Genomic DNA, 13,349 nt, shown 5'->3' with positions numbered 1-13,349 from the left:
GCAATTTGCACGCCACTCATGTGGAACAAGACCACTCAAGCTGGGACCAAATGCTTTGTTTCCTTCTCTGTGAGGTTATGATAGTGTATTTTACAAAAATATATAACTAGCATGACACTCACAAATTCACTGATGCTATTGTTTAGGACAAAGCTAATTTCAAAAGACCAACCTGACTGATTTAAGATACTAAGGAAACAAGAGTGTGAATGCCACACAAAATGAGGGCATGTCCTACCCCACAGCAGCTCCACAGAGGAGACAAAGAAACATGCAAATAATAAAGCCAGATTGTGTTGTCCCTTGAAAGAGATGCATGCTGTGCAGACGCGCAGGTGAATGAAGAGGCTGGGTCATGGGATCCGAGGGGACTTCTTAGAAGGAGGACAGTAGGAAGATAAGGGGCAGTTTGGCCAGGGAGGTGGGAGAAATGAGAATTGTCTTTGGGAGCAGCTATTTAGGCAGAGGCATGGAAGGGGTGTGCTAAGGGTGGGAGAGGCCCTTTTCTGGCAGCTAGGATCAAAATGAACTCAGCATTGATGGAAGGCAATGGGCGAGGGGGGGATAAAACAGTTGCCTTTGCCTCACCTGCTGACTGGTGAGCGCCTTTTGTTTCTCTAGCCCCCCTCTATTAAATGGCAAACTGGCCTCCAACAAATAAATATAGAGAAGGCAGTTGGCTACCCTGCCTCTCTGATAGCCCAGTAAGTTCTGTGAACTGATGAAGACCTGTGGTACGACGATCCAAGTTTTGGCGATTTCCTTGGTGAGCGGAGACACGATGCTTACCAGGCGGCCCGCCATGCTGCTACTGCCCACCGCCGTCGACCTGGAAACACCAAGAGGGTAAGACAGCAGCAAGAACAGGAGCCTGCAGAGGGTGACTGGAGCTACTCTCTAGCGCCCCCTTTCTGCCCTCCCAGAACGAGGACGAATGATCAAACTTAATGGCAGAACTAATGTTAATTTTTCAAGAATCGCCCATGATTTATATCTACAGCGTGTGAAACAGTGGTGTATACAAGCATGCAGAGATAATTCCAGGCAAAAAGGTGTGTGTGTGTGTGGGGGGGTGTAAACCATTTTTCTTTCAGTAGGTAGGTGAAGCCAAGTGCCTCCTGATCCAACTTAACATTGAGGATAAGCTGAGTCTCCCAGACCAGGAATTTGTTTAGGGTTGGGAGTGAGATGTTGAAAGAACAAAATATTTGCACATTTGTGCACTATGTCAATTTTTTAAAAGTCAGCCAATGTCTTCATGTATTTTTCTTTAAAGGTTATTGAAGACTACTTCAAGTATGCTTTTTAGTAAGGGAAGACTGCTATTAGTATGCAACTCTGTAAGTCAATGGGGCTTCATTTTTTTTTCTGGGTCAAATACATTTATAGGAAACTGATAAAATGTATGACATTCTTTTGAGAAAGAAGTTACATGTTGTAAAGTTTTCTATGCAATGTCACTATGTTGTCCAGGAAAACCATAGACTTTGTTAAATATTTGTATGTTGGATTTTTTGAAGACATATATCTGTGATTATAAATCAAGAACCAAACACCAAACAAACAAAAATGTCCTTAAAATTCCATCATATCCATAATTACAATGCACATTGACATTATTTGGTTGGGTTGCCACCTTTTTGCATACAACATACATTGATGGATTCAGCATCTATGTGTTAAATCTAATATGTCCCAGGCATTGAGAAACCTGCAGCTTCTCCAGACTGAGCACAAATCCACCTAAGAGCCCAGCAGGGTCCCACCAGCTATGGCAAAGCTATTTGTCCTGATTTACAGGATGTTTCTTGCCTGGGTATTAACAAGGGAGCCCAGAGCCACAGCCTGAATTGGCAAATACACAACTTCCCACACTGTTGTGCTAATCTAGTCTCCCCTGTTGTCACACTTTAAGTTCTGTCTGCTAGTGTACATTTGCACAAGGCTGCCACTTTCACAGTATGAGTCCAAAAACCCCTCATCCAAAATACCTCTTCTACTCCTAAAGTTCTACTCCTAGTAACTCATCTCTTGCTGGTGTTAAGCACTGACTCCATGAAAATCTGTGTGTATTTCACTGAATGACAGAAAGGGCCAAAACATGTGGATCTGAGTTCTGATCTGACACTGACTAACCACGTGCCTTTGGCCAAGACCCTAATTCTATCAGAGACTCAGATAACAATCTGCAATAATCTCAACAGAACTGTTTTGGGATTAAGGAAGGTATATTTATTATTAGACTACTGACCTTTCCAAGGACTCTGGGTGACCTGGAGGAGAAATAGGGAAAGGAGAAAAATCCACTTGTACCCTCAGACAATTGGGCTGACAATGACATGGGCAGATATCATCAGTTCTGCTATTTTATATTCCTGGGTACACACTAATCTGGAACATTTTTCTTAGATTTCTTCTGTCTTCATCCATATATCTATCCATCCATCTATCTATCCATCTATCTACCTACCTCCCTCCCTGCCTATTTTACCTGTCTATCCAGGCAGCTAGCCATCTATCTATCTACAGTCCACACAAGAGTATTTACCCATCCTTGAGGCACAGGGCTACTCTGCCCAGGCAGGTGTGGGGGCATGGCTAATTCCTAGAAAAAGTCTTAAGCTTTCACTTGACTAATGGATTTTCCCAGCCCTATATCCATCCTGTTTATAGAGACAAAAAGAAACAACTATGGGCTGGTGTTACATGGACTTATCTCTACAGAAAGGTATTTGCCTTTCACATCTGTAATAGATAACAAATAACAGACTCTTTAAATGGTGTACACCACTAGATGAGCAATTAGGTATTTAAAAACCAGCTCTTGCTGGGTGAGGTGGCACACACCTGTATTCCCAGCAACTCAGGGGGCTGAGGCAGGAGGATCATGAGTTCAAAGTCAGCCTCAGCAATGGCAAGGTGCTAAGCAACTCAGTGAGATCCTGTCTCTAAAAAAAATACAAAATAGGACTAGGGATTTGGCTCCATGGTTGAGTGCCCCAAAGTTCAATCCCCAGTACCAAAAAAAAAAAAAAAAAAAAAAAACAGCTCTTGTGCAAAAAGCTTGATACCAGGTTCCTATTTGTTTGTTGCCATCAAGTTTGGCTCTTTCATAGGCTAAGAAATTATTCAGCCTCACTAACTAAAACTTTTTCTCCTTAGAGAATAAGAACTGCTATTGGATTAAGTAGGTAGTAGGAAAGGACAACTTGAAGGATTTGGGGAAGGAGGCTGTCAAGGGGAAACTATTATAGAACTTCACAGAGGGAAATCTGGGACTCAAAACATTTGTGGCACTAGTGTGACACTAATCGCTATTTAAACTTTAAAATATAAGGTCATTTTGCAACAAAGAGCTAAAAAGTTGGACATAACACGGGAAAAAGAACCCCTATTATTCATGGGGTCCCAGCAGTGCATCTTGTACTGAGTGTTTGATCTTCCTGGTTCCAGCAATATTGTCCACACATGAGGGGCTGCAGAGAGAAATGCAGTTTCAAAGGATGCTCTTCTGGGCCTGGAGGTTCTGCTGCGGTGAGAAGGAGAAGGGGAAACTCCAGATTTCCTAACAGAGTTTCCAAAATACTTCTGTCCTCTTCACCACATAAAGGATTTTCAAGTGAAATGTGTTTGAGAAGGCTTTTAAAAAGCTTGAAGCTCCCAGATCAGTGAGATTCACATTAGACATTCCCAAAGATGGCAGGTGGCAACTCAGAATCACATGTTACAAATCCTGACTCTCGTTCTTAGAGTGACCCACCAGGTCTGTCGGGGGAAGGAAGACTATTATGATGTACCATATGCCTCAGGGATTCTGAGGAGCTTCCAGCTCTGGGACCTCTGGATGAGGTGAGCTTCTCAGAGAGTCAATGACTACTGATGTTATGGGCTTAATTGTGTGCCCTCAAAATGTGGGTGTGGAAGTCCCTACCCCCAATATCTTAAAATGGAACAGCATTTGAAGATATAGTGTTTAAAGAGGTCATTTAGTTAAAATGAGGCTATTAATGAAAGGCCCTAATCCAATAGGACTTGTGTCCTCATCAGGAGAAACACCAGGGATGCACACAGACCTAAAAGGGCACAGCCTGAAGACTCCATCTGCAAGCCAAAGAGAGAGGCCTCCTGAGAAACCAAACCTATTGACCCTTTGATCTGGGACTTCTAGCCTCCAAAACTGTGAGTTCCCGTCCCCCCCACCCCCACCCCCCAGAGGCACTCTACCACTGAGTTACATGCCCACCCCTTTTTGTTTTTCAGTTTGAGATAGAGTCCCACCAAGTTGCTTAGGGCCTCACTAAATTGCTGAGGCTGTCGTTCCAAGCCACTGGGATTACAGATGTGCACCACCTCGGCTGGCAAAATTTCTATTGTTTAAGCCACCCAATCTGTGCTCTTTTATAACAGCAGCCCTAGGAAATGCATCTAGGTGACATCAGAGCATTAAAAGACACCTTCTGAGAAAATTAGCCTTGAATCATACAAAAAGCCAGTGGAAGTCTATTGTATTTGAGATTTTAAATGGTGTTAGGATAATAGGGTGTTATTTCAAAATCATTTCTTTAATATCCTTGCTAAGGAGATAGAAAGAAAGCCTCAGACTCAGAATCAGCATCATTAGTCCATTTTCCCATATCTCCAAGATCCAGATAACTTCTATGGGAAGAAAGTATTTGTATTTAGAGATCAAATATAATATACTGACATGAAAGTGACAATAACAAGAAAACAGCAGAAAAATATTAACCCTTACCTTATAAAGGTTGGATACAGCTCTGCTGTATAAATGTAAATGAGGCCAAAAGCTGACCCTATTGCAAGTTTCCCGATAATAACTATCACTAATTTCCAGATAGTGGCATCCTGGCTTTTCTGGGGAAGGGGGTGGGAGGAAAACAGTAAAATAGACCATATAAGTAATTTTTTAAAGGAAAATATAAAGTCATTAAAGTTGTTATTTAAAACTTTCTAATTCCTTCAGTATTTTTCAGAACAATGAAGACTTTTATTTCTATGTTCGAGCTTAGTTTGCAAACTACTCATGGTCTACAGAAGCTTTCCATCTTCATGAAATTTAAGGGGAAATTTTCTTGTATCTCCCACCTACCCAAAGGGTTTGAACTGTGGAATAAGAAAAGCCCACTGGGGAGAGGACTTTGGGAAGAGACTTTCACCAGGACAGTGCTGCTGCATCCGTAACTGATCCACTCCTTCTGGAATAGATCCAGCAAGTGTGAAGCAAGGAGCCATAAAACAAATGTACCCGTGATGGCAGTAATCCCTGACTTGTAAATTATCTTCAGAAAATAATTTGAAAGAGATAACTGAACTAACAATAGAGTGTTTGTTTGTTTGTTTTGTTGTTGGTGGTGTTTTTTCTGCAGATACTTTCTTCAACCTCAGAACCTCACAGTTTCTCCAATTCAGTTTCTGCTCTCTCTCACTTCCAGCAGTGACAAATAAAGACCTTCTATGTTCTGAAATTTTCCCTCTCCTCCCACATCTGCCAGCTGGATGCACAAACCCTGACCTTGGGGTTCATGGGTTAAGAAGATAGTGTTCGGTCAGCCTGCAGCCCTGGGTAACTCCACGGGGCCAGACACCCCCTCACCACCCTCACTGCAGCCAACCAGCTCCACCCACAAGAACATTCTATGAGCAAGAAATAAACATCTGTCAAGTTACTAAGACACTGGGGTGCCTCTACTAAGCCAGTCCCCTTATTTCCTATTGCAGACAATATTTGTTGCATGAATTAGTGTGTGCTTGTTGCTGTTGTTTTGTTGAGCTGTTTGTTGTTTGCAGTACTGAGGATCTAAGCTAGGGCCTCACACATGCTAGGCAAGTGCTCTATCACTGAGCTACACCCCCAGTACCAATTACTGTGATTTTAAAAAAACAACACAAATTTGTATATTGTTGACATTATCATTAGAGAAGAGAGACTTTCGGCTGTAAGTTAGTGCTCTATTTCTAGAATAGAATGGAATAGAATAGAAGTCTCTATCAGCCATTCTCCTGTCTTCCCCATTACTGTGAAATGTGAAGGTTCTGGGGTTCCCCTAAATCTCAAAGACAGCTGCCGTTGAGTCAACTAATATAACTGCAAACTACCTGTCTGTCTTGTTTTTTAACTGTGATTTTGTTTATCCGTACTTCTTATTGGTGCATTATAGTTGTACATAATGGTGAAATTCACTGTTGTATATTCATACACACACACAACATGACAATTTTTTTTCCAGAAGAGAGAAAGTACTTCCGGTGTTCTGGGTGGTGTAGTTTGCCAAAATGTAGGGACAGAAAAGTCGCTTCAGTATTCATATTCACTACAATGTTCTAAGAAACTGCATTAATGGCCAACATCATTCCCAAATGTTTCCCCTTTCTCTCTCCCCTTTCCCCTACTCTACTCATCTCCCTTCATAAGACACCCACCCACACACACACACACACACCCCTTTCTTTTGCAAACTAATAAAGGAATGGATTCAGTCCTTTCAAATTGGCAGAGTATGTCAAATTGAGAGTCTGAGTCCCGAGTAGTTTTATACATACTAGTTTTATATGGATCACCTGGAAATTTCAGTGACATAAAACATTTAGTTCACCAACCCTTGATACTTAAGTGAAGTGTGACTGTAAAATAACGTCACTTATTAGCATAAATTAAATTTTGAACAATCTGCAAAACTTAAAATGTTTTGCTCTAAACATTGATCCACTGTTGCTTAATAACTATACAGTCCCTGGAGAAAATCACATAGGATATTTTAAAGTATAAACTATATTTTTCGAATTGAAAATTAAAACACAGCCTCTGCTAACATTATTTTTTTCCATTGTTCTGGGTGGTGTAGTTTGCCAAAATGTAGGAATGGAAAAGTCTCTTCAGTATTCACTATAATGTTTCTAAGAAACTGCATTAAAAAAAAAAACAAGCCCCTTGGGAGATTTATATATACTAGGTCCAGAAACCCATAATCAACAGTAAGGAAAAGCAAGTATCTAAGTTGAAACAAACTGAATATTTGACTCATGACTTCAGATGCCGCATGGCTCCCTCCCTCATCCATCTTCTGATGCTGTCTCCTTTTCTAAGAGGCGCATCATCTTTGACCACACAAAATGAAACAGTACACAAGCAAAGCCCACTCTTTCTAGTTCATACCCTCCACCCACATACCAAAGTCATCTCCCTTCCTTATCCTGCTTTGTTTTTCTTCCTTACGCTTATAGAAACTTGATGCTCGGTGTGTCTTCAACACCTGGCACATAACAGATGTGGATATATCCTTGTTGAATGAATCTATGAATGAGTGAATGTTCAGTAAGACGATAATCACTGGAAGGTGTGACCAATTTTCCTCACACAAGATTACTGTGTTTACAAAATAGGACAAGACCATTTTTAGGAAGTAGAATTATGGTCTCTGTCTCTTGTCTGTCTGTCTCTCTCTCTCTCTCTCTCTCTCTCTCTCTCTTTTACACTTTTTTCTTAACTTTTCTACAAAGAAGATGCATTGCTTACACAATAGAGAAATGATTTTTTTAAGAAAACATGTTTTAAAATATTACCTATGTACTTTATCCATACATCCTAATTGGTCTTCATACTTACTGTGAGTGGCATAAAGTCTTCCTGTCAAACTGTTATGGTATAACTAGCTATTCCCTAAATACAACATAAAAGTAACTCACCTGGGGGATCACCATCAACGTACCGCAGATCAGCACAGTGCAGAGAAGGGAACAGATTAGAACTTTTCTTCTCCCCACTCTGTCTAGCACAATGGACAAAAAGGAGCTGGCAGCAATGTCCAATGAACCTGTCAGTGAGTAAAGGGGCCCTCCATGAGGCTTGTGCCTAATTGCACAGGCACCCTACTTTTAAACCCAAATCCAAAAGGAATGATCATCTCTCTCCATGCTTCTAGGGGCTGTAAAATGCTGTCTAAAGACTGCCCGAGAGGCAGTGAGCCCTACCTTTTTTTACTGGAGTGAGGACAAACCTTTCCTGTGAAATACACTACAGTTTACTTAATGGGCCCTTGCACCTGTCTTAGGAGCGGCTCTCCCCAGACAGGCCTCGAGAATGTATAAATAAGGAAACTAAGAAAGAACATTATTTATGATCTTTGATTTCTTATGCTTGGTAGAACTAGGGGAAATTTGGATATCCAAAACTTTGAACTTAGAAACTGGTCAAGACCCATAAAAATGGAGGCCACAGTTAAGGTCAACCATCCATAACCAAGTCACCAAAGCTTAAGCCATCCTGATTTCCCTGGTCTATCTCCAATCATAAATGAAACATAAAAGGACAGCTTTACTTAAATTTTTGTTAGCATGATTCAGTAAAATTAAACCAATCAGCTAAAGACAAATCAGACTTAAATATCTCTGCTTGCCCTAAAGAGAAGGTTGGTATTTAATAGCCAATCACAAAAAAAGGTTGATATGCTTCCTCTTTTATGCTTTATAAATGATGCTGCAAGGTGAGTTTCTGACCACTTGTTCTGAGGTCTCCCAGTTCATGAACTGTCCTTTTATATGCCCAATAAGCTGTATTTTTAAAAAAATTTAATATCATTTCATTTTTGACAAAACTGAAATGTAGAAAAATGTAGAAATGTAGAAAAATGTAGAAATGTAGAAAACTAATGTAGAAAGTTCCATATCAATTAGGCACATTAACTATTGATAACTACTTAATAGACTGTAGGACTAAAGTAAGACATTTTGTTACGAGCCAGGCTATATGGGCAATGACCAAACAGACTCCATTTTACCCTGAAACTCCATAGCATGTAAGAAATGCTTCTCCCATGAGAAAGCCCCACCTCTGTATGCATTAATAATTACCTAGCAGAACATACTTGGCAACACAAAATAGCAATTCTTACACATTGTAAAATTGTTCTCTCTTTGGTTCCCATTTTTCTTGGGCAATGTACCCTGGCAGAGATTGATTGTTTAGATGTTACTAACCATTCTCTAACTTGCACTCATCTAGAGTCATTTTGACCCACTCCCTCAAGCTTGCTTGCTGCTATGCCAACCTGGAAAGTTCCATGGGAAATACCAATGTACACATCACATTGTCTTGCTAACTGCCCAGTTCAGCTTCTGTACCTGCTTGCTTGCAGCTACATCAACTCAGATGTGGTTTTTTTCCTTTAAATATCCTAAAATGTTAAAGCTCAAAGCTGTTCCTTGCAGAGTCAGTTATGGGTCCTGTGGGGAGAAGTTGCTGGCCAGCTGGCTAAATACAGACTCTTCAATTTGGATAAAACTGGGACTTGGTATGTTTTCTGAGCAACCTGACTCATAACAATTTTTAAATCTAATTCAAATCCCCTAAAACAGGGACTTTGTCTTGAACCTCTTTTTATCTCCTCCAAAAGAAGAAAAAAAGGAGCTGAATTCGTAAATCTGTAAATTCACTAACATAAAAACCCTTCCCTTGTAGAATCAAAGTTTGACTCTTAGATCTAGAACAAAAAGATCTTATAGCTATCAACCAGAACCAAATAGGGAATAAGCTGGAAGATCTTCCAGCAGCACTGAGCAAAACCAGCAATCTCCTTTGGGAAATTTTCACTATTTTCCAATGCAGATATTGGCCATCATTCACAGTTCTGTAATGTTATAAGCTCAAGAGAGACAGGTCGGGCTATATATATATATATATATATATATATATATATATATATATACATATATCTCACGGCTTCTGGAACAGATCATAGGAGGGTAGACATATTTTTCTGAGTAAACAACTCAATAAAAATAGCTTAGGAAAAGGCAAGAATTAACACTAGGAACCCCATTTGAAAGAAGGTCTCTCCTGCTCTTGATTAACAGAAAAACTAACTCTGAAGGAAATACCTCCCTATCATAGGTCCTGCTGCCATGCCTACACTTGCAGTCCAAGACAGAATGTACATCCATTACTCTACTTTTCAAAGAGTTTATCAAGCACTTTTCAAGATTAAATAATATAGTTGTCTTCAAAAGAACTTTCTCAATACAACTAAGAATAAATGATCCGAGCCACATGAGTAATGACAGCTTGGGGTCTGGAAGTGAGGTCTTTGGGTGTCCAAGTGCAGTTCCCTCCATGTCTGGCTCCAGGCTTTTCCTCAAACAGGACTGTGTACAGGGCCATCAATCAACTTCCTAGAGTCTTGCAAAGCTGGGCCACAATTTGAGACATTTAAAGTGTACAACACTGGTTTTCTTGATTTGGTGTTTCTATACTAACCGATACTACATCCGTATTTAGCTTGAATATACCTGGATATAAATGGTGCAAACAAGGAGGCCCAACTCTTCTGGAATTGGGACAGTATGCCATTACTTCCTTCATTTTACGATATATTGTGTGTAACTTAGGCCCCATTCTACTGCCCTTCTCACCACACAATCCCAAAAATATGTCTTGAAGCTACTGATCACCTGCAAATGGCAGAATAGCCACAGCTGAAATTTCCACCAGTCCCAATCTATCTCAGAAGATGGAAACTTGTTCAAAAAAATTCACAGCAGAGAAATATTAACTATAAGAACCTGTTAGCAAGAGTACTAACACAGAGGGTAATGATATGAAAAACTGAAAGCAGTCGATAATGTAAAAGATGTAGATTTTGTCTTTGGAAACATTTCTACACTTATGAGATCCTCCAGTTAGTTGGTGGTTAAATTTTGTTTTGTTTTGTTTTAAGACAGGGTCTCACTACGTTGTCCAGGACGGTCTAAAACTTGTGAACCAAATGGTCCTCAGCCTCCCAAGGAGCTGGAACTACAGGCATGTACCACAGTGCGTGCCCGGCTCAGTTTCTTGAGAATTTAAATTTCCAAGAAATTAAATCTCCAAGCTATAGCTTCAAGGTTACATGTCCCCCAAAGGCTTGATCCCCCATTGCTGCATGGTGCTGGAACCTTTAGAAGGTAGGGCCTCCTAGGAGAAAGTTAGGTGTGTTAGGGGTGTGCCCTTGAAGAAGACTGTGGGTTTCCAGACCCTTGACTCTCTCTTATTTGCTTCCTGGCCATTAAGTAAGTGGTTTTGTTCTACTCCACCCTCCCACCATGCTATGCTTTGTCATAGGCCCAAAGCAATGAAGCCAACAGATCAAGGACTAAAACCTCAAAACAGTGAACCAGAATAAATATTTTCTCTTTATAAGTTGATTATTTCAAGTATTTTGTTATAGTGATAGAAAGCTGACTTACACGCCATCAAAATGTACCACAAAGATCTAGACCTCCGGCTTTCCTAAGCTTCCCCATACACACTCCATTCCACTTGCTTCTCCTACCATTTGCTGCTCTATTCTAGGAAATCTGCATCATTTCTCAAATTGATACATGAAAGATGTTTGGAGTTAAGACGGGCTCTTTCTATATGTTATTTTACTCCCGAAAAGAGTTTTTTTTTTTTCTTAAAACAACTTTTCCCATTATTCTCCCTGAGCTATAACAAATAAAAATAGACATGTCATCTGAACACTTTGATAAGGGATGATGTCTATGTACAAAATATAAAAGCAAGATTTTTGAGCATATGAAATACAGGCAGCCTACACAAAATTTACCAGGAGTTCAGACAGGTGGACAAATGCAGATTTCTAACACTTCTTTTAGGTTTAGTTCACACTGGTTCACACGGTAAGTTATACTTTAAGCTATCTAAAGCCACTTTAACCTGCTCTGAAAATTAAAGAAGTGTGTCAGCATAAATTATAGTTGCTTGTATTAAAGCTATTTTACCACTCAAAATTTTTAAATTAAGGACATTTGAAGGTAAAAAGATTGCAGACCTCCAAAACATATTAAATTGTAAAAGAAAAGCAACTTACAAAGAACAATATGTAGTGAATGATCTCATTCATGCTAAAATATAGAACAATTAATATGCACAAATATATGAAAATGTATCGAAAGAGAGTTGAAAGGGTATAAGCCAAACATTCTAGAAGTTATCCCTGGGAAGGATTCTAGGGTAGGAAGTAAGCAAGGAGAGAAGAGATAAGGGAAGAAACTAATTCTTCTAACTCTTGGCCTTTTCCTCAAAATAATGTGTGTGTGTGTGTGTGTGTGTGTGTGTGTGTGTGTGTGAGAGAGAGAGAGAGAGAGAGAGAGAGAGAGAGATAGAGATACTAAAATATATCATAATAATATATCTAGAATATTACTCCTGGTATAAAAAGACAATAAAAACACACTAAAAAACTTGGCAGAAATTTCACTTTACTGCCACATTTAAATATATCTTAATTACTTACCCACTAGGATGAGCCGTAAGTATTCATCATTTATTACATTAAATCTATCCATGTTGAAAAAAGAGAATCCCAAAGAACATGTAAGCCAAATGATCCAAAGCATAAATATCCTTGATGCAATATTCCAGTCAAGAAACAGTTCTGTTACGTTGTGATTATTAGCTACAGAAGTATCATTGACAGGACCATTTCGATCCAGTGAAAAAAGTTCTGACAGGTCACAGGGCGTACCATGATTACCCTCAGCTATAATATCAACTAGAACTTGTGCTTCTTTGTATTTTCCTTTTGAGACAAGCCAAAAAGGTGTCTCTGGGAGCATCCAACAGCAAAGGATAAAGGGGACAGTCACAGTGGAAAGAATCATTTGGTAAATCCACATGGTTTTGACTATTTGGCTCATCAAAGCCACTGCTATTATCCCAATTGCAAAGAAGGTATGTAAATGGATGGACATACACGTTCGAAACTTCATACCAATGAATTCCATGACATAGGTGAACACTACCACATGATAGCCACTTGCAGTCTGAAAGACAAAGAATGGAAGGGTTCTATAGTTAAGGTCACATTTCCATCCACTGAGAGGTCCCATCTCTATGCAAATCACGTTTAGGTAAGAAAGAAAATGATATTGGCTTTCTGTAAACCATTTCACATTTGTAAAATTGCATTCAATCTGATCATATTTCTTCTTTAAATGGCTCCTTTTATCTTTCCCCACCCTTCCTACCCCAAATGGCACACTTCAGACAGTATTTATGATATCACTGCTAACACTGTTTCTTGTTTCATTTAAATAGTCCATTATAATGTTCCTTCTAGATGCACGGATCTGTTTATTTAATATCACTAAACAGTACATTTTAAATGGTTAAGATGGTAAATTTTATGTTATGTGTATTTTACCTCAACAACAACAACAAAAAAAAAAACCAAGGGGGAAATTTGTAGTTTAAAAATATGCTTATTGGGTTGGGGCTATAGCTAGGTGGTAGAGTGCTTGCCTAGCACGTGAGAGGCACTGGGTTCGATCCTTGGTACCACATAAAAAAATAAATG

General features: G+C 39.5%; 1 protein-coding gene across 1 annotated transcript in view; it reads right to left on the bottom strand.

Annotated features, from left to right (window-relative positions):
* The window catches only part of Slc22a16 (solute carrier family 22 member 16), a 61,900-nt gene that overhangs the window by 5,579 nt on the left and 42,972 nt on the right, over nt 1–13,349 (bottom strand). Inside the window, exons 9-12 of the mRNA XM_077801483.1 lie at nt 12,288–12,816; nt 7,702–7,829; nt 4,754–4,863; nt 730–829 (exon numbers count right to left, since the gene is read on the bottom strand). Coding sequence (XP_077657609.1) covers nt 730–829; nt 4,754–4,863; nt 7,702–7,829; nt 12,288–12,816 — 867 coding nt within the window. The remainder of the gene's footprint in view (nt 1–729; nt 830–4,753; nt 4,864–7,701; nt 7,830–12,287; nt 12,817–13,349) is intronic.

The sequence above is a fragment of the Urocitellus parryii genome, chromosome 8, assembly GCF_045843805.1.
Source record: "Urocitellus parryii isolate mUroPar1 chromosome 8, mUroPar1.hap1, whole genome shotgun sequence".
NCBI lineage: Eukaryota > Metazoa > Chordata > Mammalia > Rodentia > Sciuridae > Urocitellus > Urocitellus parryii.
The sequence above is the reverse complement of the archived record's forward strand: the minus strand, read 5'-3'. Positions and strand labels throughout refer to the sequence as shown.